Source organism: Pelodiscus sinensis, chromosome 7, assembly GCF_049634645.1.
Source record: "Pelodiscus sinensis isolate JC-2024 chromosome 7, ASM4963464v1, whole genome shotgun sequence".
Lineage (NCBI taxonomy): Eukaryota > Metazoa > Chordata > Testudines > Trionychidae > Pelodiscus > Pelodiscus sinensis.
Window position 1 is genome coordinate 3,549,329 of NC_134717.1, and position 23,052 is coordinate 3,572,380.

At 54.1% G+C, this 23,052-nt stretch overlaps 1 protein-coding gene across 20 annotated transcripts in view; it reads left to right on the forward strand.

Annotated features, from left to right (window-relative positions):
* Positions 1–23,052, forward strand: part of BIN1 (bridging integrator 1) — a 152,716-nt gene that overhangs the window by 122,228 nt on the left and 7,436 nt on the right. For 6 of the 20 annotated variants that reach the window (XM_075933041.1, XM_075933058.1, XM_075933042.1 and 3 more), the window contains 7 exons: positions 4,604–4,732; positions 9,165–9,275; positions 9,972–9,995; positions 14,323–14,442; positions 20,275–20,409; positions 21,532–21,642; positions 22,225–22,326. In XM_075933041.1, coding sequence (XP_075789156.1) covers positions 4,604–4,732; positions 9,165–9,275; positions 9,972–9,995; positions 14,323–14,442; positions 20,275–20,409; positions 21,532–21,642; positions 22,225–22,326 — 732 coding nt within the window. The remainder of the gene's footprint in view (positions 1–4,603; positions 4,733–9,164; positions 9,276–9,971; positions 9,996–14,322; positions 14,443–20,274; positions 20,410–21,531; positions 21,643–22,224; positions 22,327–23,052) is intronic. The other 14 variants (XM_075933047.1, XM_075933050.1, XM_075933054.1 and 11 more) reach the window with 4 other exon arrangements.

Here is a 23,052-nt window from a genome sequence, read left to right on the forward strand (position 1 = left end):
GAACAATTGGGGCAATAAATCCTCATGCTTCAAAGAGTAAGGCGACTGCTCACAGATGGAGGCCGGGAAGAGGCTTGGCCCTTATGGGGAAACTAATATTTTCCACTGCAGCATTTGATGCTGGTCCTTGTTGGAGACGGTGTGCCGGAGAAGTTCTGCCAGTGACCCATTCTGGCAATGCCTAGCTCTGAAGGGCAGGTCTTCATGTGCACTTTGTGGCACACATTTCATTTAAGCTTTTTTGTTTGTTTGTTCATTCATTGGCCTTTTTCCTCACCCGTGAAACGAGAAGTGGTATTTTTACCACCGCTGGCAGTTTCATGGAGAAGATGAGGTCTGTCCGGGCTTCGGTGCAGCCTGGCGCCAAAAGGGCACAAGCTGATGATACACTCATCTTGCCCAGCGCTGGCAGCCCGAGAGATCTGGGGCACTCTTGGGGATGGGCTAATTTGGGGCCCAGCACCATGGCAGGAGTGTGTTCCTCCAGCCTGACTAAGAGACTGCTCCCATCCCTCCATCCAAAACCTCCCTCCACGCACTCCTCAGCCTTCCGCTCCGACTGAATGCCGGCCGCTCAGACCGACTTGCAGGCTGGGGTCTGACCTTCCGCCTGGCTCTAGTCTCTTGTCGGCTGTTCTCAGCCCTGCCTCGGGCCCCAATGTGGGGGCTGCATGTGAGTTGTGGGGTTGGCCATTGAGCCACGCAATCTGGCCCCCGCCTTTATGAAGTACTTCAGAATAACTCACCTCCGTTCTCCCTGTGGCACCGGCTGCTGCCCGTTCGACTCGGGAGCGTCCCTCCACCCCCGCCATCTTCCTGCGATGGCGCCTTGTCTGCCCCCGTCGTCTCTGCTGAGTGGAGAGCCGGTGCGGCCCTCGCGCTCTCAACCCATCCTCCGCCTCGTTCCGCGGAGACAGGCTGATCCACAGCTTCTCCCTCCCTCCTCTTCCCGTTAGCAGATGTTCTTGCACTTCCGGGGGTGCAGGAGGGCAGATGGGTCGCACTGAAGCAAGCAGATTGGTCCGCTTTTGACAGACCCTCCATTATCTGTATTAACCGAACTCGCAGCTGCCCCACAGCAGACGGCGGGAACCCCGGCCACCCCTGAGCGAGCAGCAGGAGCCCTGTCGCCTGTTCTCTGGCTTGCCCAGTTTTTTGATTATCTGAGCTGGTGTCATCAGGGTTCGACTGTATGTCAGGGGCCTGGCAGTAGCTGCTGCTGGAACAGGCCACCGGGGGGCCTTCATGCTGCCGATGCTGCCATCTGCTGGCAGCTGGTTCTCAATGCATGTGGAGTTCGCCCGGACAACCGGAGGCGTGCGGAAAAGAGCCGTGTGCCTGACCTGCGTTGGCGTGTCAAACAGAAGAGAGGGAGCTGGATCCAGACCCACGGAAGGGGGCTTGCAAGCCACTGAAGGGAGAAATGAGACAGGGCCGGCTTGGATAGGCCAGGTGGCCTCCTCCAAATCCCTGGTTCAGAGCGAGGGGGAAAACATTTAGAGTAGGGAGCCCCACCAGTCAGAAAGCACAGAAGCTGCTCCCTCCCTTGTGAACATTTAGAACATAACAGCGGCCACACTGGGTCAGACCAACGGTCCATCTAGCCCAGTGTCCTGGCTGTCAACAGTGGCCAGCACCAGATACTCCAGAGGGAGTGAACAGAACAGGGAATCATCCAGTGATCCATCCCCTATCATCCATTTCCAGACAAACAGAGGCTAGGGACACCATTCCTACCCATCCTGGCTAATAGCCACTGATGAACCTAACCTCCGTGAATCTATCTAGCTCTTTTTTGAACCCTGTTAAAGTCCTGGCCTTCACCACATCCTCTGGCAAGGAGTTCCACAGGTTGACTGTGCGCTGCGTGAAGAAAAACTTCCTTTGGTTTGTTTTAAACCTGCTGCCTCTTCATTTCATTGGGTGACACCTTGTTCTTCTATTATGGGAACAAGGAAATAACTTTTCTTTGTTCACTTTTTCCACACCAGTCATGATTTTATAGACCTCTATCCTATCCCCCCTTCATCTCGTCTTTTCTAAGCTGAAAAGTCCCCACCTTTTTTTTTTTTTTTATATGAAGCTTTGTCAGGGGTCCATATGCACGATGGCAACTTACATCATGGGTAAGTGACTGAGTCTAAGGTGACGAGTCTTGCGTGCCAAGCAACAAGGCTCTGAAATACCCTGGCTGTGTCCTCAGCCCAGGGTACATGAACAAAAGCAACAGAGAGGCGTATTGCACAGACGGGAAAGGAGGCAAGAGGAGAGACCACTGCCATTAGGGCCCGCCTGGTGCCTACGTACCGTAGAGGCCCCAGGCCTCACAGCTATTTCCCGCCAACTCTCTTCTGAAAAGCGGCCTGTGTCCAGCTGCCTGAAGCAACCACCAGGCGCTCTCCACGCTCTTGAATGCTTTGGTGGGGGTGATCCTGGACTGTCCCCAGTGGGCCTCGTGAAACCAAGTGCCTCCCCGCTATTCTGTGGTCCATCTGCAACGACGTCCCTGAAGTCCGTGCAGCTGCGAGGGACTTGGAGGCTCAGCTGTAGCAGCGGCGTCCAATTTCCTTTCCAGGCAGCGAAGTCCTTCCAGAGGTCTCATCCCTTTTGAAGAAAGGGAGATGGAGGACCGGGTCTGGGCTGGAGCCAGAAAGCTGGCCCAGAAGATGCTGTGTCTCCTTCAGCACATAGCCACCATGGCCAGGGGGTCTTTCTAGCCAGAAGCCAAGCACCTCCAGAGAGCTCAGCGCTGTGTGTTGGGCTACCGATGCTGTGGGAGGGTTAGCCGACATCATGCCCTCGCATCCCAGACAACCACCCTCTGGAGTGATGAGGTGAAGGGGCAAAGCTGAAAAGGTCCGGGTTTGGGTTCTGGATTCGCACCCAGAGCCTCTGGCGTCAGCAGCCTTTGGCTTCACTCGGATGAGAACAGTTTTCTCGGGCCTTGTGCATCTGGCTGGCCTCCGGGTGCGGCAGGAGAGGCCGTTCCCATGGCATCTGGGCGCTTCTGCTTCCGCCCAGCTAAGAAAGTGCCACTTTCGTTATCCCTTATACTCCACCCTGCAGCCAGCTGCAGTTGAGACGAGGTGGGTGTGGAGTCTCACAGGCATATTGGCAGCGGACGGATTAGCCCACTAGAAAGCTGGCATTTTCCATGACCAGCCAAAGTATCTGATAGGGCACCCATTTGAGGGCGGGAGAATTCAGTCCAGTGGAGTAACGCCAGGTCTAAGAGCCAGGATCTGCTGTGTTCTAATCTCACCTCTGACACTGATGGGCAGGCTGTCCTTTGTCAAGTCACATGCTCGCCTCACTGCCTCAGTTTCCCCAGTCTGCAAAACAGGGATGATAACGACCTACATTCCTAGGTAGGATGAGAAGATTAATGCTCATAAAACCTTTTGCAAATACAGTGTCGGGGGTGTGTGTGTGTGTGTGTGCAAAGTGCTGTTACAGTGCTGGAAATCTCCACCATGTTGTACAGCAGACTATGTTTTCCCAGTCCCTCAGCAGGTTCTAGTTTGAGCTCAAATACCTGGGGGTCAAAGAGAAATTCAAAGGGGTCCTGAACTGGTTTGCCACCCCTCTAGTACCTCCCCCAGCATGTAAAGAATGGCGCATGCAGCACTGAATGCAAGGCCCTGACTGTGAGGCGAGGATGGAGGTCGGATATGGACAGCAGCACGTCCTCAACCCCCAGCCTGCCCCTGGATGCCGCTCCGACTCTTGTGACTTCAGTGGTGACACTAGTGTTACACGCTGATGAAGCTGTGCGCCAAACCAAGCCCAGGGTGATCCCATGCTCACATGCTTCAGTGACCCGTTACAGGGGGGCCGACGGACTTGCCGGGCCCCTGGGCCAGATGGAGGGAGCTGGCTGTGTGTTCCCGGAAGGGGCGGGGCCTCTGGTGGAAGGGGCGGGGCTAGCACTGCTTGTATCCCCTACAAGCAGCCTTCAGCGCTGCCAGGGGTGCATGGCGCAATTCCAAAGGGCCCAGGGTGGCACTGGCCAGAGCCTTGGGTCCCTTTTGGATCACCAGACCCTGGAGCAATCATCCCCTGCCCCCATCGACGGGCCTGACGGACAGCCACGAGGAGCCCTATCTGGTCCACAGCCGCGTGGCTCCATTGAGACTAGTGGGGTGGAACCACTGGAACAGACATTGGGACCCAGCTCCCTGGGTGTCCGCGTGTGACTAAGGCTGCTTTGGCTCCTAACTCCCCTAGGCTCACGCCACGCAGGTAGGTATCCGGAGCGTGGCCTACGCCCCGGAGTTCTCCACCCACATGTGTGCTGAGTCGCTTGTCTGTCGCCCCCTGGTGGTTCTCCGGAAGGTTGCACATGCTCTAATTACGTATGCACGTCCGAGTGATGCATATTAATTGTGTTACGCTTCTCCTCCACAGAGGGAGACCCGCCCGCGGCTGAAGTGTAACTAATGATGCCAAACCTTCTTTGGAGGCGTGTGGTGGTTTTCCCTGCCCCTCCCCCAAATGTGTGTGTATTTCAGCCCTCCCCTGTGTCTGTGGTCGTCCCGTGCTAACCTGGTTCCTGTCTCTGGTTTTTTTGGGTGTCGCCGTGTGCTCGCTCGCTTGCATGCAGTTGCGGAAAGGCCCTCCGGTGCCGCCACCTCCAAAGCACACCCCCTCCAAGGAGCTCAAGCAGGAGAACATCATCAGCCTGTTTGATGACAATTTTGTCCCCGAGATAAGCGTGACCACCCCCTCGCAGGTTAGCCGCTCCGCCCTGCCTCATCTCTGCCTGTTTCCCCCTCCCCCTTGGCACTGTCCCCCGCTTAGAGGTGTCACGCCCCGAAACCTGGTCAGGACAGGGCAAGACGAGCCGGCTGCAACCACCTGCAATCCCTGAAGATCAAACGCAATTTCTAAGGGAAAATGGCCCTCTTCTCCCTCTCTGGTTTAATGTCGTTTGCAACTGGGGAAGGGAACAGGGAAAGAGGTGGGCTATTCAGTATTAGACCCTCCCCCAGGTTCTACTCTCTGTGCCGCTGAGAACCTGACCAGTTTTCTGGCTTAATTATGTGACTCGCGCTGTCCTTTCAGTTAATTTTTTTTAAAATCATCCCTTAAAGACCCAGGTGACACCTCTAACGATGCTCCTCTGTAACTGGTCCTTGCTTTTCCTTTTGTAACCCACCTTCGGTGGCCAGTGGCTTTCTAGCTTCCACCCGACTGCTGAAAACAAGGCCCCCAGAGTTGGGAGAAATGAAAGTTCGGCCTCAAGGTGCATTCAGACCTCGTGAGGGCTGGGTGAGTTTCTAGAGGGTAGGGATGGCCTGGACGGCTACAGTTTCCGAATCCTGAGCTCAGACAGGCTGTGGTGGGTTATTGTCAGTGGGCATTCATGGTTGTTCTGATGACCCCCGAATGAACACAATCCCATCATTCAAAACAAAGCTGTTCCTCCTTTGCTAAAGTTCTGATAGCGTTTTGGGTTCCTAGCCCTGTCCCTGCTGCTATATCGCAACATTTAGCCAATTGCTATCTGCTTGATAGACACTTGCCTTTCAGAGAGGACATTTTGCATGAAAACTTGGCTGTCTCATGCTTACGCCTTCTCAGACAGGCGTCCGGGGAGCTAAGGAATAGGTGCAGGCTGGCCTTCAACACAAACGCCTCTATCTGTGCGGATGCCCAACCTAATATTAAACGAAGGTAGGGAGGTGGGCGATGAAAGCCTATGGGTTGAATTGTCCCCAGAGGGCCAGCTTCCACACTTGGGTTACTCCCAGGTAAGTCTGGAGTGACGCCATTAGGTTTCCTGGATTTGCACCCATGGGACTCAGCTCAGAATCTGACCCCGAATAGTTGGCGTTGGGCCACTTTATGACCATTTTGTGTCGTGTGACTCCGGCAGTGTGACACCCTGTCGTCTCCACCGGACCAAGCACCAAGGGGTTAATGAAGACAGCATGGCAAAGGACTTTTGTCAGTTTGACCCGGCCCTGGATTGAATGGTTCATTACTGGTGGGTTTCTGTAAATCAGAACCCCTAGTGAATAGCTGGGATCTTAATGAAAAGATTAATTTGTCTAGCTTTCAAAGCAAGCTCCATCTGACACGAGGTGTCCCTTGAGTTGCCTGGGAAAGAGACTGGAGCCTAGAACCAGTGGAAATTTGCTTTGGTTTGGCAGATCTGTCCCACATACGAGTGAAATCCTGGCCCAATTAAAATCAACGGGAGTTTTGCCACCGACTTTGAGGACAGGATCCCCCTCCGCCCCCTGTTGTCTCTGCTTGGGGCAAAAGGCAGCATGACGGGGGAACAGTGCTGGACCTTTTCCCCAGTTTTGGTTCACTTTTACAAAGATGCAGGGTCTTTGTTTAAGCATTGAAGGTTTGCAGGCAGAGATGGGCCCAGACCAAAACCTTCTGACCCCCCTGAATTCACAGGCTCCTGACTCACCCCAAGGAAAAGGACCCAATACCCAGATCCATATTTTGTGTCCTGCGCCCATCTCAGCTGGACGCTTTTTCCCAGTGTCCTCCTTGGATACGGCTGGCATCACGGCGAAGGGCCAGGTTCTACTTTGGCTCAAAGCCCCCTGCTTAATCCCAGGGGTTGGACTGATATTAGCAGAGCCTTGTAAGTGTGGGCAACGCTTTTTAAACAGCCAAGCTGAGGTCCCTTCTCCAAGGAGCTTAAACTAATTAGGACGCGCTATGCGGAGTAACGGGTACGGTGCACGAAAGTGCAAGGACCCGGTTTGGGGTAAAGAGGAGGGCTTTAAGGAGGCATTTGCATAGCAAGAGAAAGCCACAGGCCACAGAGCAATTCTTTACCCCTCTCCATGCCTGCGGAACTTGTAGCATGTCTTCGTAACCCATCGCGGTGTCTGTGACATTCTTCCCATCCTGTGTGAACACCGACATTTCACCAGCGCACGGCTGGTCGGTGCACACGACTCCCAGAGGGGAGCTGCCGCGTCATCCGGAAGGACGTGATCGCTGAAGCTCGACGCTCGTTTCTAGAGCAGACATCACGTCAGGGTCTGTTTATGTTCGGTGTATTCCCCAGGGCCATTTCAGTGTGCACCTGGGTCCTGTAGAAGATAATTATGGGGGGCCAATCAGGGTGCCCGGGTCCATGGGGCATAGGTCTCTTGAACAGCAGGTAAGACTCCAGCTGAGCGGGGCGGTGAAACCTCTTTAAAGGCATTGCTCTACTGGAGAATTGTCTAGGCGCTCCACTGGCTTTTGGAGTCCGGGTACTGGTCGGTGTTGAACGCTTTGGGCTGGGGAACTGGACGGCTGCTGGATAGCTCCTTCCCGAGCGCAAAGCAGTGCCCGCTGAAAGGGGAGAGCTGTCGAGAGAAGCGGCCCGGGGAGTAAACCGCATTGAGGTGGAACCTAACGAGGGTGTGATCTTCTGCAAAGCACTTTCTGATAAACTGTCGTGGGTTGGCTGCAAAATCCCAAACCTCGTGGCCCTCGTTAGCCTGGGATGGAGCAACGAATCCGTGGCCTTACTTGAGATGGGGGCGTGTTGCTGGATTTCTCTAGTCAGCATGAGGAGCATTTTTACTGTTGGACCTTGCTGAAGTGAGTGTGTGTGTGTGTGTGTGTGTGTGTGTGAGAGAGAGAGACATAAAACAAGCTTGGGTAGAGGTGTGTGTGTGTGTGTGTGTGTGTGTGAGAGAGAGAGACATAAAACAAGCTTGGGTAGAGGTGTGTGTGTGTGTGTGTGTGAGAGAGAGAGACATAAAACAAGCTTGGGTAGAGGTGTGTGTGTGTGTGTGAGAGAGAGAGACATAAAACAAGCTTGGGTAGAGGTGTGTGTGTGTGTGTGTGTGAGAGACATAAAACAAGCTTGGGTAGAGGTGTGTGTGTGTGTGTGTGTGTGAGAGAGAGAGACATAAAACAAGCTTGGGTAGAGGTGTGTGTGTGTGTGTGTGAGAGAGAGAGACATAAAACAAGCTTGGGTAGAGGTGTGTGTGTGTGAGAGAGAGAGAGAGACATAAAGCAAGCTTGGGTAGAGCTGGAAATGTAGCTGAAATGATAGGGCCAGTAAGCTTGGGGAAATCCACTGAAAGTACACAGCACCTAGGCCGATTTGGTTCTTCTCAACAAAAGAGCTAGACTGTGAAAGGGGATGTTTCCTAATGGCCCCGCAGGACTCTAAAAATGAAGAAGTGGCACTAATTCAGGACTTAGGACCAGTTTCCCTTCTGTGACCATTTCCACGTCCATTAAAGGCAGCTCGTGACTGCACCAATAGTGCCACTTGCTCGGGTGTTAGAGACGGAGGCACCCACTCTGCTGGCTGAGAACACAGCCGTGGTGTCTCCTGAGTGGGCGTGTGTCTTGGAAAATACGACGCCCGTTTGTTTCGGTGTGAGTCCGGGGACTGGCGCCCCCGTGTGGACAGCATGGGCGCTAGCGCTGACAGGCGCGGCAATTGATTGCAGGCGAGACCTCTGGGGCAGATGGGACGTCCCCTGTGACTGTGAATCGAGGGGTACCCGCTAAGCGGCTTCAGAGGGGGAGCCGAGTTAGTCCGTAACTGGAAAAACGTAAACAACGAATAGTCCAGCAGCACCTTAAAGACTAACAAAACATGTAGATGGTATCATGAGCTTTCGTGGGCACAACCCACTTCTTCAGATGACTGGAGTTATTAAAGGTCCAATTCCAAAGTAAATAGAAGCTCTGGGGGGTGAAGGAAGGGCAAAAATAGTGCATTAGAGTGTTCATGTCACGAAGCTGGTAGAGAAGATCCTTTGAATGTCTCTTCCCGGGCCATGTGCCTTTCTCTTCTTCCGCTGGACAGCTGGGGTAGGCACAACGGGGGCCCTGAACGCAGGGAGGCCACACCGCAGAGGTTGGCGGCTCCTGAGGTGGGTGGGAAATGAATGCTGAGCGGGGAGCACCGTGTAGCTGGTGCCGGTGCAGGAAAGAGGTAGAGGAGATAGAAACTGTGCCAAGCTGAGCCGGTGCAGTGGCATTTCGGCTACATCAGCCCCCCTGTCCTGGTCACAGAGCCATTCAGGAAAGAGACGAGGGTTGAGTTCTTGGTTTGCACGTGTTCCTGGGCACCCACCGTGTGTCTTCTGCATCTGCACCCCGAGCCCTGGCTATCTCCTGCCGCGTATCGCCTGTATCTGTCTAATGCTCACATGCTTTTCCTCCTCACTGCTGCCAAGTTTGATGCTCCTGGGCCCTTCCAGGAGGGAGCCAGCCTGTTGGATCTGGATTTTGATCCTATTCAGCCAGATGCCAGCCCTGTGGGGAAGACCCCCACACCTGCCGCCCAGGTTTGTGACCAAGCCCGTGCGCCCGTCCACGAATCCGTGACGTTCACCTGCGCGGGTCAGTGCCTATTTCCGTATTGCCCGAGCTCTGTGGATTTAACGTCTCCCTGATGGTATTGCTAGGAAACCCTGCCTTGATGCCACGCTCCTCAACGCGCTTGAGGTGTGGACGCTCTGCCGGTTTCTGTGTAGTGTTGACATAGCCTTAGAGTGCGTCTACACTGCAAATGAGGGTGTCACTGCGTGGCGTATCGGCGATAACTTTAATCGAGCCAGCCTGGGTAACAATGAACCGAGGATCCGGCAGTGCGGCCTAGCCACCTCATTGGGAACTCGGGGGCTGCATGCCGGTCGCTAACCTCATGCAAGGATTCCTGCCATTGCATCTTCACTGCTCTTGTTACCCACCCTGGCTCGACTAAAGCCAGCTTGGGCATCTCTAGGCTCCGCTACAGTCGCACCTCATGCTCTCAGCATGTTGCACTGGCCTCAGAAGTGGGGCATGCTCGGTGAAACGCACTTGTGATACAGATTGCACGTGTGAGGCAGGGATTTTGCAGTTGTTCCGAAAACCGTAAAAATGCAGCGCCCCCAGGCATTGCAATGCGGGCGTTGCGCTGAGCGGCGGCTGTGTTGTTCCCGCTGGCTGAAATACTCGCGTGTAAACCTGTTTTTCTTCTTGCTCTCTGACACGCTCAGCCTTTGCCTTGGGATTTATGGGAGGTAAGAATTTTACACCGCTTCCATGTTGGTGAACTCTTGACTGTGTTCCGTGACCTGTGCCGGCACCCTCTTCTTGCTCCTTCTCCATCTTCGCTGGGCCAGAATTGCTCTCTGTGCCTCACACGGGCTTTCTGTGGATCGGCCTAACGAGGCAGCCCTGCAATCCGGCACGCCCAGAAGGATGCACCCTCCCCTGTGCTGTTAGCTCTCCTGTCTTTTCCCCGGCGTTCTGCATTGCAGCTGGCACCGCCTGAAGCCGGCCCGATTGTTCCCGCACAGTCGTATTTGCTCCTTCCCTTTTCCGCCCTCCCGACCTTTGTCCTCTCTCCCTGTCGTTGTGCAACGTGCATGCCTCTCAACTGCCTCTAGATTTACCTCCCTCGTGGGTACAAATTTGGGCGACCTGCCGGATTTTGCTGCTCATGGCCAATCAGCGTTCCTAGAAACACCAAATTGAGAGACATAGCCTCGTTGTTTATGGTTAAGAAACAAATTTCTGTTTCTGGCTGTCAAAGGGACAGACCCCTCTGCCGTCTTAAATCAAAGGATGGAGACTGACGCCAGATGCCCATTTGGCCGCATGTTCCCATGTGCATGTTGAGAAGGATGCTTTATTGACTGTGTTTGATCTTTGTTGTCCCTTGTTGTGCATTGTCTGCTGGCCTTGGTTTTAAAAAAAAAGCCTGTCTTCACAGGGAAAGACTTCATGCCTTAAAAGCGGACAACACTGGTTGTGAATATCTGTCGGCTGCGTGGCAGTGTGGCCGGTCCCCTTTTGAGAAGGGTTTGGGCTCATGTTCCCATCACGGCCTGGCGTGAGTCAGAAGAGGGTTCCTTTCCCCGGCGAGCAAGGGCCAGTTATCCCCGGAAGCTGCGGTGTCTTTGCTATCTTTGGGTGTCACTCGTGCCCCCGTGAGGGACTGAGCTATGTTCCTCCCCTTTCGTGTCCTCCTAGACAGTGGCAGGGGGTCTGTGGTCACTAGGCTCAGGTGGATTTGAAACCCTCCTTCCCCCTGGTCTGTTTATACACAGGAAATAGACTCTGCTTAATAGCAGAAACACAGGTGGGCCAACCTACCTAGGGAGAAGCAGTCTGAATAAAGCGAGGATTGGCCCAAACTGCAACCTCCTGTCCCCTCCCCACTCCTGATCTGTTTTGAGTTTGGAGAAGCGCTAGTTTTGAAATAAAGGGTTTTCATTGTGGCCACCTTAAAGGGCTGGAACCTCCCAAGACAGGTGTTATTCCTGACCTGGATGGGAGCAGGGTGTGGGTCATAGTACCCCCAGTCAGCACCCCAATGTGCCTGGCACTATGCGCAAGTACCACCGAACACAGCCCCTTGCACCAGGGTGCTCACAGTCCAGGCAAAGGACCAGCCATCTTGCCAGAGCCCGTTTCCATGGGATTTCGGATGTGAGAGACCCGGGTTCTGGGCATTGGACCGAGGACCTGGAACCAGATCCTTCAGTCTGGCCGAGCTCCGCTCAGCGTGTGAGTTGGCAGGCCAGTGAAAATGGTCTGCTCCCCTGATGCTGCGCTGGTCTGGCCCCATGACAGAGCAGGTTAAGAATGATGCTGGAAGAAGCCATCACCTAGGGACAATTGTACCAACCCCGGGTCGCTGGAACACCTTGCCTTGGTCCACCCTGTACCTTGAGAGGGGAGATATCTGAGGTTACATCTTAAGCTTTTTAAGACTGAGGAACACCAAACAATTTTTTTTAATGAGGAACACCAAGGATTTTTTGTTGAGCAAAAAAAAAAAAAAGGTTGCTGGGGGGGAGTTATTGAGGAGGAGAAAAAAGGCACCTGCCCCTTTAAGGGTGGCCATTTTGAATTCTGTTCTCCGGGGCGCACGGTTTAAGAAACATTGGTCTATGCTATACAATGCTAGCTGCGGTGCGTAGCTGCACAGTGCAGCGAAAGGCAGGACACAGCTCTGGGGAGGGCAGGCAATAGAGGAAAAGTTCCATCAGCTCCCTGCTGCCGGAGCCTTTCCTCGTGGCAGGAAAAGTGTGGCAGCAGGAAACCCCACTGCTAAAGGGAGCTGTGTAAACGAGGTCCTGCTGGGGCAGGTGAAGAGCCACACAGGGCTTGGGCGTGTGTTTACTCACCTGCGCAGTACCTCACTGACTCCCCCTTTGTCCCCATACTAGGGGTGGGGCAGGATCTGTCCTCTGCACGCCACCGGCAGGCAGACGTACCACGAGAGAGGGGACTGTAGAGCCAGGCAGACAGGTCCGACCCACAGTTGGGAAGCGTGGTTGGTTTTTCTGCTGTAGCTTTGACTCTTACTGGCAGGTTCCCTGAGCCTCTGTGGAAGGGACCCACGGTGTGTAGTGGTGTGGTGTGGTGAGTGACGAGTCGCCACCCGCCAGCCGTGTCCCCACCCACTTCCCCGGCTCCGGAGCTGTGGTAGGCCACAGGGCAGATGGCTTGTTCCGTGTGCCGGAGCTGTGCCGTGCTCCTGACCCTCGCCCAGACTGCCTTGCAGCGCTCCAGCTTGTGTGACGCACTGACGCCGCAGTGAGTGAGGCAGGCTGATGTGGGAGAGGCTAGTGCAGGGAGATTTGGGGAGCAGGCCTGTCGGTTCCAGAGATGGATTTTCACTGCGAGCTGGGGGCAGCCGCACAAAGTCACCAGCTGCCAGGCAACTTCCCCAAACCTACTCAAGCGACGAGGAGTCCGGTGGCACCTTATAGACGAACAGATTTATTGGAGCATAAACTTTCGTGGGCAAAGACCCACTTTGTCAGATCTTAGTCTATGAGGGTACGTCTACACTAGCCCCCTCGTTCGAACTAGGGAGGCTAATGTTGGCATTCAAAGTTGTAAATCAAGCCGAGGATTTAAATATCCCGCGCTTGATTTGCATCTTCCCAACCGGTTGCCATTTTTGAAATGTACAAGCCCGGACTAACTGCCCGCGTCTACACGCGGCAGGGACCCGGTAGTTCGAAATAAAGCCCTAGTTCGAACTACCTGCTAAACCTCATTCCAGGAGGATTAACAGGTAGTTCGATTTAGGGGCTTTAATTCGAATTACCAGGTCCCTGCCGCGTGTAGATGCGGGTAGTTAGTCTGGACTTGTAAATTTCAAAAATGGCAACCGGCCGGGAAGATGCAAATCAAGTGCGGGATATTTAAATCCCAGGCTTGATTTGCAACTTCGAATGCCAACATTAGCCTCCCTAGTTCGAACTAGCGGGCTAGTGTAGACGTACCCTAAGGTGCCACGAGACTCCTCATCGTTTTTGCAGATTCAGACTAACAAGACTACCCCTCTGATACTTGAAACCCGACTCGGTTTCTGTTAGAGTGATTGATCTTCCTAAGCAACCGCTGCCGTGAACACGTGACAAAAAGCCCTTCAGCTTCCTCCACCGTAACAGCTGTACGAAATGGTCCCTGTGTGCAGCCCGGCTGGGCTAGAGTGCCTTGCTCCCAACGTTTTCCTGGCTGGCCTGTCCTTCGAAACGTGGTTCCTTTGACGGGATGGCGAGTCCCATCCGGGGGGCTTGTTTCTGTAGCACACTCCCTCTGGCTAGGAGACACAAAGGGGACAATTACAAAGATGGCCGTGCGTGTGTTTTCTATGGGCTGGATCAGGGGTGGGCAAAACAGCATTGGCAGGCCAGATCCGGCCCGCCAAGTTAGTCGATGCCACCCGTGGCCTCCCTGCTGCGCACCTGCCCCAAGGCAAATCCAGACCCAAGGCAGCATGCGAAGTCTCCTCCCCGAACTAGGGAACCACCAGCTGTTCAAAATGTTCTCTAGCACTGCACACCCCTGGCAGGGCAGGGGTAGGAGGCAAAGACTTCACGCACTCCCCTGCCCCCAAGCCAGTCAGGGTCTGTGCGTGGAGGAACATGTGAAGTCTGGCTCTGCCGCTTCCGGTGTGGCCCATGACGACTTCCAGAATTTATGACGCGGACCCCCCCTCTTCAAAATGATTGCCCCCCCGGACTGGATTCTGTTCCTAGCTCTACAGGGGTAAACCCAGAATTGCTCTGCTGTCACCCTCCGAGACCACTAGAGTTGGTTTGGATTTGCACCGTGGTAGTTGAGGACACGCAGCGAACAACGGACAGAGCATGAGATTTGCTGGTGGAGTTGCAATTCCGTTTCCAAAATACGTTCAAGTGTCTGTAGATCGTCTGAACTGAAAACAGCTGCCCAGTCAGTCTGAACCTCTGTGAATGTCTCGTTTTCTGCCGTTTCCCCGTTATGTACCATTCACTTCTCCTTTTTGTCTTCTCGTACGCCCATCCACCACCACCTTTCTCTTCTCCCTGTCTCTTTCTCTTCCCCAATCCCACCCGCCAGCCTGAGCAGACTTCCTCTAGCAGCGGGCCGTCTGGGGATCCGTGTGTCGCTGACAGCTCTAGGGATAGTGCATTTGCTGTGGACTGGCCCTGCCAGACCACAGAGACCGAGCCGACCCAAGTAAGTGGAATCCAGGTTCGAATCCATCCAGAACGTAGTGCTCACTCGAGTCTGGGACAGTGGTGTGTGTGTGTGGGGGGGGGGGAGGAGGAGAGGGGGAGGGTAGCAGCTGTGTTCTCGGGCATGGAAAGCAGGAGGTCTGGGTTCTGGTGGTTGTTGTGGGAGGCACCTAGGAGCCCTCGTTACGGAGTAGGTCCCCGCAGTGCAAGGGGTTGCACAAACTTGGAACAATGAGAGAATCTCTGTGCCAGTGAGCTTGCGTGTGTTACGCTAGCTGTAACGGGTCCCCTGGCCAACACCCTGTTCCTGGTGACCCCTCTTGCTATAGTCTTGCTATCCTTACTTTGCTAGGAATAAATGCTCCCCTACTGTGGGAAATAACATTTGGGGAGGTTGAAACATGAGTTCTGCCCCTCCCTTTAAATTATAGCCATTAGGAGCCACATGGGAGGTGACAGTGTAGAAGGATCCATGCACCAACCTGCCACTTTGGAGGGACCCTCATTCAATGAAGGGCAGCATTCTTCATCTGAGGGGAGCAGCTAGGGAGTCCTGAGTTCTCCGCCAGGCTCCGCTCTGTGCCCTTCATTTCATCGCACGTCAGTCTCCCCATCTGTAAAATGGGAACAATACTTAGGCAGAGCCCAGAGAGGGAGGAGGGAACACAGCCCCCTAGTGGATAACTGTAGCGCAGCAGTCCCTTAATGACAATGTGTTGAGCGGATCGTTGTATAGTATCAGTGTCCGCAGAAAGAGGAATGACAATCCAGTCAGAAGCGGCTGTCCTGACAGACTGGTGCAGATTAGACCAGGAGGAATTGCAGCCCCATTTGAATGCACAGCAGAGTTCAGAGCTGTAAGTTCTAGGCCTTCTCTGCCATTACGGGAGTAAATGCCGAATGTTGCTACGACACATTCGGTCGTTACTTACCAACAGCTCTCTGCATCAAGGGCTTTCAACTCAGATGGGCATGCCCCACGCAGAGGCCTGGCTCATCCAACTTTGATAACCCCGAGAGGTCTCTGCCACTTTTGCCAGGTTCTGCCCTCAGAGTGAGCCCCAGGTAGGTGGGTCGCCGTGCCGGAAGCCCTACTCACTTCAGTGGAACTTCAAAGGGCTGTAGGGTTTTGTCTACACAGAGCTCAGTGCAGGATCTGTGCCTGAGAGAATTTACGCCGGCCAGAATTCTGGAGGTCGTCTGTGGCATATGGTTCTAGACAACCCCTGCTTTCTGTAGTACGTGTAATAGAGATGTAGTAAATATGTAGATTATGCTTAAGTAGATAATTACGTTGGGCATGAGTCTATATAGTAAATATACGTAGAAAAGATCATAAGTCTCTATGGACTTTATTATCTATTCCTGTACACCTATATACTGTGTATATAAATATATTTGTGTGTATGCATTGTAATGTGCGTATGTGCACACACACACATACAAAATATCTCCTTTCTTAGGCCGTGTCCAGACTCAGGGGTTTTTTCGGGAAAAGTAGCCTTTTCCCAAAAAAACTTCCCCTGCGTCCAGACTCAAGCCGCGCTCTTTTGAAATTATTTCAAAAGAACGCGGCTTTTCTTTCGATGGCGGTAAACCTCGTTTCACGAGGAAGAACGCCTTCCTTCGAAAGTTCCTCTTTCGAAGGAAGGCGTTCTTCAATGTAAAGAGGCCGTCTTCGAAAGAGAGCATCCAGACTCGCTGGGTGCTCTCTTTTGAAAAAGCGGATTTCTCTTTCGAAAGATCCGCCTGCAGTCTAGACGCGATCTTTCGAAAGATGCTCTTTCGAAAGATGCTTTCGAAAGAGCCTCTTTCGAAAGAAGCCTGCAGTCTAGACACAGCCTTATAGAGCTGTGTGTTACTGATCGTAAATACCTACTGAGGGTATTACAATGAATCACTGCTGTTTTCTTAGCAATCGTTTTATTCATAGCTCTGAAGAGCATGTTCCCTGTTATAGAATTCAACAGTCCTTAAAAATCCAGGGCAGTTCCTTTTAGGAAGGCATCTGACTTAAGAAAACCGCAGCTGTGTATGGGAAATCACGTCTGTGGCTCACTAGCTTCTTGTGTGACCCCCCCTCTGGCAGCACGGAGTGTGTGAATCCGCTGCCACATTGTTGCTTGCAGGATTAGGTGGTTGTTCTTCAGGGATAGATAGCCTGGAGGTTTCTAGATTAGCTAGGCCTTGTGCTTTTTAGGCAATTTAAGGTGCATGTTCTTGTGGTGTTTCAAAGGCTGCGTCTACACGACGGAGCTATTTTGGGATCCCTCCGGCATCCTGGAATAGCTATTCCGTGACTTAAGAGCAAGCCCGTTATATTGAAATATAATGGGATCGCTATTCTAATGTCCCTGAAACCTCATTGCACAAGGGACGTTTTGGAAGAGTGCTTTATTTCAAAATAAGATTGAAATAAGCTATGCAGTTTGCATAGGACGAATTGCATAGCTTATTTCGAGGTAAGGGTGCAGTGTAGGCACACCCACGGTGGTATGTACTTTGTACCAGCTCCCAGCCCGCAAATCTCTCTGAACAGTCACAGCGGGGAGGCAGGGAGAAGTTGGTGAATATTTTTCTCCAGGCGTATTGGAAGCGCGGAGCCTTTGAACACAAGCATGGCTAACAAACCCCAAATCCATAACCTTACAAGCTGTTGGAAGTCAGCTGTGTGCTAAGAGTGCTCGCATAGCTCTGCTTTTCTGCTCGCATCCACGCCAGGGGGATCAAATTCTCAGTTGGGGTCAGTCACTACTAGGGAGATGAGAACCCGGCCCACTGAGGCGGGCTGTATGAGTAAGTGTGGCAGGAGCGGGCCCGTCATTTCCTATGAAACCTGGCTGGTCGTTTCCGGCCCAGGTATTGTGCATGTGACTGAGCATTTCAGGAATGCACGTTGGATGCTGGGAAATATTTGATTTTCCCTTATACGGGGACGCCTGTAGGATGGAGAGTTCGTCGGGGTATTCTATATCGGAGGCTTAGACACGGGCTGGAAAGGCTTTTGAGAGATCGCCTACCTAGTTCATCCCCTTCATAATGAGGTAGGACCACGCACCCCTAGACCATCCTTCACAGGCGTTTGTCCAACCTGTTCTTTAAAACCGCTGATGGAATCCCACGCAGACTCCTTAGGCAGCTTGTCCTCTTCTTTAACCTGCAGCAAGGGATATTTAGGATGGCTAGACAGAGAAAACTCTAAGTCTAAGGATAGCTAAGCCAGTTATTTCCTCTATATCTCAACACCTCCTCATCCCCCAGCTGCCATTTCAGGGTTACACAAAACTTACGTATTTCAAGTTCTATGGATCCCTGGAAATTGCCGGGTGGGAGATGTTGCCCTCTGGAACGTTCCTACCTGAATTAAAACCACCTCCAGTGAGTGGACTGGCTGAAAAGCACATTGGAATCTGGGTCAGAGTAGGAATGAAAAAAAAGAAAAGATCAGTGACCTAAGTCTGGCAAATCAACTGGGTTCCCATTTCTGCATCTTGTACTTGGACAGGCCAGATCCTCCGCGGGTAGCAATCACCGTAGCCCCATGGAAGTGGATGTAGCGATATTGATTTACACCCAGCGTAGCCTCTGATGCGTACTCCTCGCTCCAAGCCCTCGAATCATTGAGCCATAGGGCTGGAAGGGAGCAGTGCTCAAGGGTCATCTAGTCTAACCCCGACCAAGTTGCAGGATTTGATGTGTCTACGCCATCCCAGACAGACGGCCCTCCGGCCTCTTTTTGAAAACGTCCCAGGAAGACACATCCATGACTTCCCAAGCCAGTTTGTTCCATTGTCCTGCTGTTCTTACAGTTGGGAAGTTGTCCCTGAGCTTCGGTTTAAGTCTTTGGAACTCACCGCCTTGTGCCCTGCCCTCTGTGGCAAGAGAGAACAACTTTCCCCTGCCACTTTTACGGCAGCCTTTCGAGTATTGAATCCCCCTATCCTAGCTCGTCTTTTCCAAACGGGACATACCCAGTTCTGCCAACTGCTGCACTGCAGCCTTTGATCATCTTTGTGGCTCCTCTCTGGTTCCTTTTTGGTTTCTCTACCTCCTTTCTAGACACTGGTGACCAGAATTGAACGGAGTAGTCCAGATCTTTCTGCATTTTAGCTCTGTCCTCCAACGTATTAGCCGCCTCCGATCTTTGTGCTATATGCAAATGTGCTCAGTACCCGTTCTATTCCTCCATCCAGGCCATTGGCAAAGATGCTAAACACCCCCAGATCCCTGGGGAACTCCACTTGAGATCTCTCCCCGATCTGACATCATTCCATGAATAGTGACTTGGCAGATGCTTACCAAATTATGTGCCCACTTATAGGCGTGGTGGAACAGCTTGTATTTCTCCAGATTGCTGACTTCTCCAGTGAGCAGCAGATCTTTGTGTCTGACACAGCGACGACCCCCTTCCTGTTGTCTCTAGTATTTCTTGCCAGCTGTAACTCACTCTTTGCCTTGGCTTCCCAGATGTTTGTCTCTACACACTCATGCTACTCCCATGTATACGTAGTGGTGTGCCTCTCCTCTTACTTCCTGCATGTAGCCCGCTGGGGGTTTAGATGGCTAAAAAGCAACTTGTGCAGTTCCATTGGCCTCCCATGGCTCTTTTGATCTTTCCTCTGCGTTGGAAAAGCTTGATGTTGGACTTGTAGTATTAGATCTGTGAGGACTTGCCAACCCTCATGGTCTCCTTTTCTTCCTAACTGGATTTTCCCATGGGACCTTGCCTACGATTTCTGAGTCGGTTGAAATCCACTGACTGCCAATGTCCTTGTTTTGCTCTTCTCATGCCCTCCTTCCCATAGGTCCCTGAATTCTATCAGACCACCATCATTTCTTCCCAAGTTCCCAGCCACCTTCCCATACCCGACTGATTCAACCCCCTTGCTCAATCCCACATCCAAAATGGATGACCCTCCACCAGTGGTGTCCTTAACCTTCTGATCTAGTAAGTTGTTTCCAGGACCTGTGTTTTGCTGCAATAGCCTTCCAACAGATGTCAGGGAAATCGAAATCCCCCATTAATACAGCTCGTGTGTGTTGGCGAATCTTGGCGAGAGAATGGATCTGAATTTGCCCTCGGTTATACCTGGGTGGATTGGAGCAACCCAGTGATTTTCAATGGTGCTCCGTTACTGGAGTAACTGGGAGCAGAGCGTGGCCTGGTAAATGAAAGGGGTCGGGTCAGCTGGGTGTACCTCCCTGTGGCTGTCTCTTTTCGTTCAGCTGCCCACAGCCAAATGGTTCACTCCCTACTCCGGTAAAATGCCAATTAACTCAGCCAGGAGCTTTGCCCAAGACTGGATGGAGTGAGAGCTACAGGCTAGTTGGGGGTTGTGCAGCCACGAATAGTGGGTAGGCCACAGCAACCCACGGTCCCTGCCGCCCTCCCTGGTGCGCCTCTCGCACACCAGAGTCCTGCACTTACCTGCTCCTCCCCGCGCCCTCCCAGAGCTGGAACGCTGCGACCAGCAGAGAGGCGCGTGGGGGGGAGAAGAGTGCCTAGTGGGTCACTGGGCTGCAGGTGAAGCCTCCTGGGCTAGTTAGATGGAGAGTTGGGGAAATACATGAGCAAGAATCATTTTCCTAATGGCCAGGAGATGGCAGCAGTGAGCTGTGTAGGTCTCATTGGTCTGACTAGCTGAGCTCTCTGCCTGGAGAGGGTACTCTTAACATGATCTCTTTCACACACACACACACACACACACACACACACACACACACACACACACACACACACACACACACACACACACACACACACACACACACACACCCCCCCCGCCGGTGCGAATGTGTGTAACTCTCTACCCGGGCACCTCTTGTGTTGCAGCCAGCAGATGCAGCTCCTGCCAGTGCGGAGCCAGCTGGGACGGATGCGGCTCCTGCTGGCGCAGAAGCAGCGGTGACCGAAGGCGCTACCGGAGCAGAAGCACCTAAAACGGAAGCCGACTCAGGATCTGCTCCTGTAAGAACGTAGGGAGAGGTGGGCCTGGTCGCTCCCATCCTGCCTTTAATCTGGGGCGGAGGGCACCCATGACAGAAAGGGGGCCGTGAAACAGACCAGGCCTCCTTCCTCGAAATGATCGGAAACGCAAGTCCCCGTTCGCAGGCCAGACTTGTGCTTGTCTTGCATGCATGCTCCCTCCCTGCCCCCGGGACGCTCACTCTGAGCTTACTGCGCGGAGCCTGTTACTTCACTTTGCTTCCTCCATGTCTCGGGGCTGGAAGTCGACTGGGAGTGGAGACACGTCCCTCTCCCACCAGCCAGGGCTGTCTTAAGGACGTGTGTGGGACCTTGCGCACTTCTGTTAAACCTATGCCCCATGGCAGCTAGGGAATCCGTATTGTAGCGCTGTGATTTTATAATCTTCAGCAACACCCCAATGAAATAGTTTTAAAGCCCATTTGAAACACTGGTCCTGTCGACTCACCCAGTAAGTTCAGACGCCGGCCGTCTATGCCTGGGGCTGGCGCTTGCCTGTCAAATGGCTTCATTGCCACGGGAACGGCTCTGTCCCAGGGTCCGTGTTGGCTAACGGCTCGGGCAGGCTGTGCCCCTTGTCAGCTCGCTAGGTCCTCTCCGGAGGAAGCAGAGCCGCAGACCCTGGGGTAGGAAGAGGCAGGAGGATGGACATTAAGACCCAGCGGTGCCCTAGATTTTCAGGTGCCCCACGCAGCTGTGTATTCTGCATATCGGTAAGATGGCTCTGGCACCGCTGCTTGCTCACGTCACTGCTGTGAACGTGGCGGGGCTCCCTAAATGCTAAGTATCGGCGGGCAGATCCGACGCTCCCTAGAGAACACAAAGACGCTCCCATAGTCCCTCCGAATTAGCCAGACCAGCTCCATCCCCCACGCTAAGCTCACCCAGCTCGTTTAGCTCCTTCCAAGCCTCGGTCTCTCGATCGTATCAGCCCCCTTCTCGGCTCTCCCTTCCGCTGCAGCCGTGGCGCTGAGCTGACACGGGGGGGGGGCGAGCGTGTTGGGAAACCCACTGGCAGGCTGAATGGAGGGAGCTGTTCAGACGGTCCTTTCTCAGTGCTGCTTTCTTTCCTTTCTCCCCTCCTCCGCCTCCCCGCCCCTCCAGAGTTCCCTGCCTGCTGTCGTGGTGGAGACCTTCCCGGCCACCGTGAATGGCACCGAGGAGAGCCGCGCCACCTCCGAAAGGGCCGACATGCCCCCAGGCTTCCTGTTTAAGGTAGGCGCGTGCGTGGGGCGGGCCACGTCGGGCCGGCCTCTCCCTGCGACCACCAGATCTTTCACCCAGTGCTGGGGCAGCTGAGGAGTGTGGAATGGGAAAGCTACTGGCCACATGGGGTCTCTTATGGCACCAAGCCGTGGGGCCGGCCGGAGCCACGTCGGCCTCTCCCATCCCAGGCCCAGGGGTTGGAGAAAGCTCGAATCCCTGCAGGGGAAAAGGTAAGAACAGCTGCCGTAGACTCCGGTGCCCCGCTTCCCTTGGCCCATGCCACTCGCTTGCCTTGCCCGGAGAACTCAGCGGGCTCCCGTCTGCCGAGAGCAGGGGATCTGCGCAGGTCCTTTCCGGGGGAAGTCGAGTGACCGCCTGTGTGTGACTACGGCCTGACCCTCGAAGGGATAGAGAGCCCGGCTCCCTCCGAAATTAGTGGGTTTTGGGGCCTGAATTCTGCATGGAATCCGGGCTGAACAGGTTTGGGTGAAGCCGGCACCAGCGGGCAGGAAGCGTCGCGATTCAAAAGCTCTGCCCCAGGTTGTGATTGAGAGCCGGGCGGGCACTCCTCAGAGTCCTCGTGTCTCCTAGGTGCAGGCCATGCACGACTACGTGGCCACGGACAACGACGAGCTGCAGCTGAAGGCTGGGGACGTGGTCCTGGTGATTCCGTTTGACAACCCGGATGAGCAGGTGAGGCTGGGGGAGGGGAGGCTGGCCGGGGACGGGCCCGATCGCGTCACCCTTCGCCGCCTGGGGCCTGTTGCTGGCAGCTGGCCGGAGGGCTGGCTTGTCTTGGGTCCTGCTGAAAAGTCTGCCTGGCTATAGGCACGGGAAGGGGAGTGCAGTGGGGGGCCCTTGACCACACCCCATTCCTCTCCTCTTCCCTGTCCTAAAGTAGCCAGGGCTTCCTCCTGCCACAGAGCAGCGGCTCATCTCTCACGTGGGCACTTCCCATGCTGTTCCGGCATCGGCCAGCAGGGGTCACTACTTGGCTAGTGGCCCCGCGTGGTCGTGGGAAACTGGTGGAGGGATGGGCCGGTGTGGACCGAGGAGCCTGGAGGGGAGGCTACCCAGCAAAGCGAGCGTTGTGGCTTACGGACGTGGCATTACACCGCCCAGCTCCGGCGTAGACTCACCAGAGTGGCGCCCACCCCGAATGGGGAACCCACCTCCTGGCCACAGCACAGCCGTGCCCCACAAAGAATCAGGCCCTGCGGAGCTGCGCCAGTCCACACCCGGCGGGGACGGTTTGGTGCTGCTCTCATGCCACGGCCCAGCAGGTGTCAGCACAGGCTAAGGGCTAAAACAAAACGCACATCCCTGCGCCACTGGATCCCGGAGACCCTCCACGCCAGGGACCCTACGGGACCACTGAGGTCCCCTCCGCCTGCACTGCCTAAAAAATTAACCCGTCCC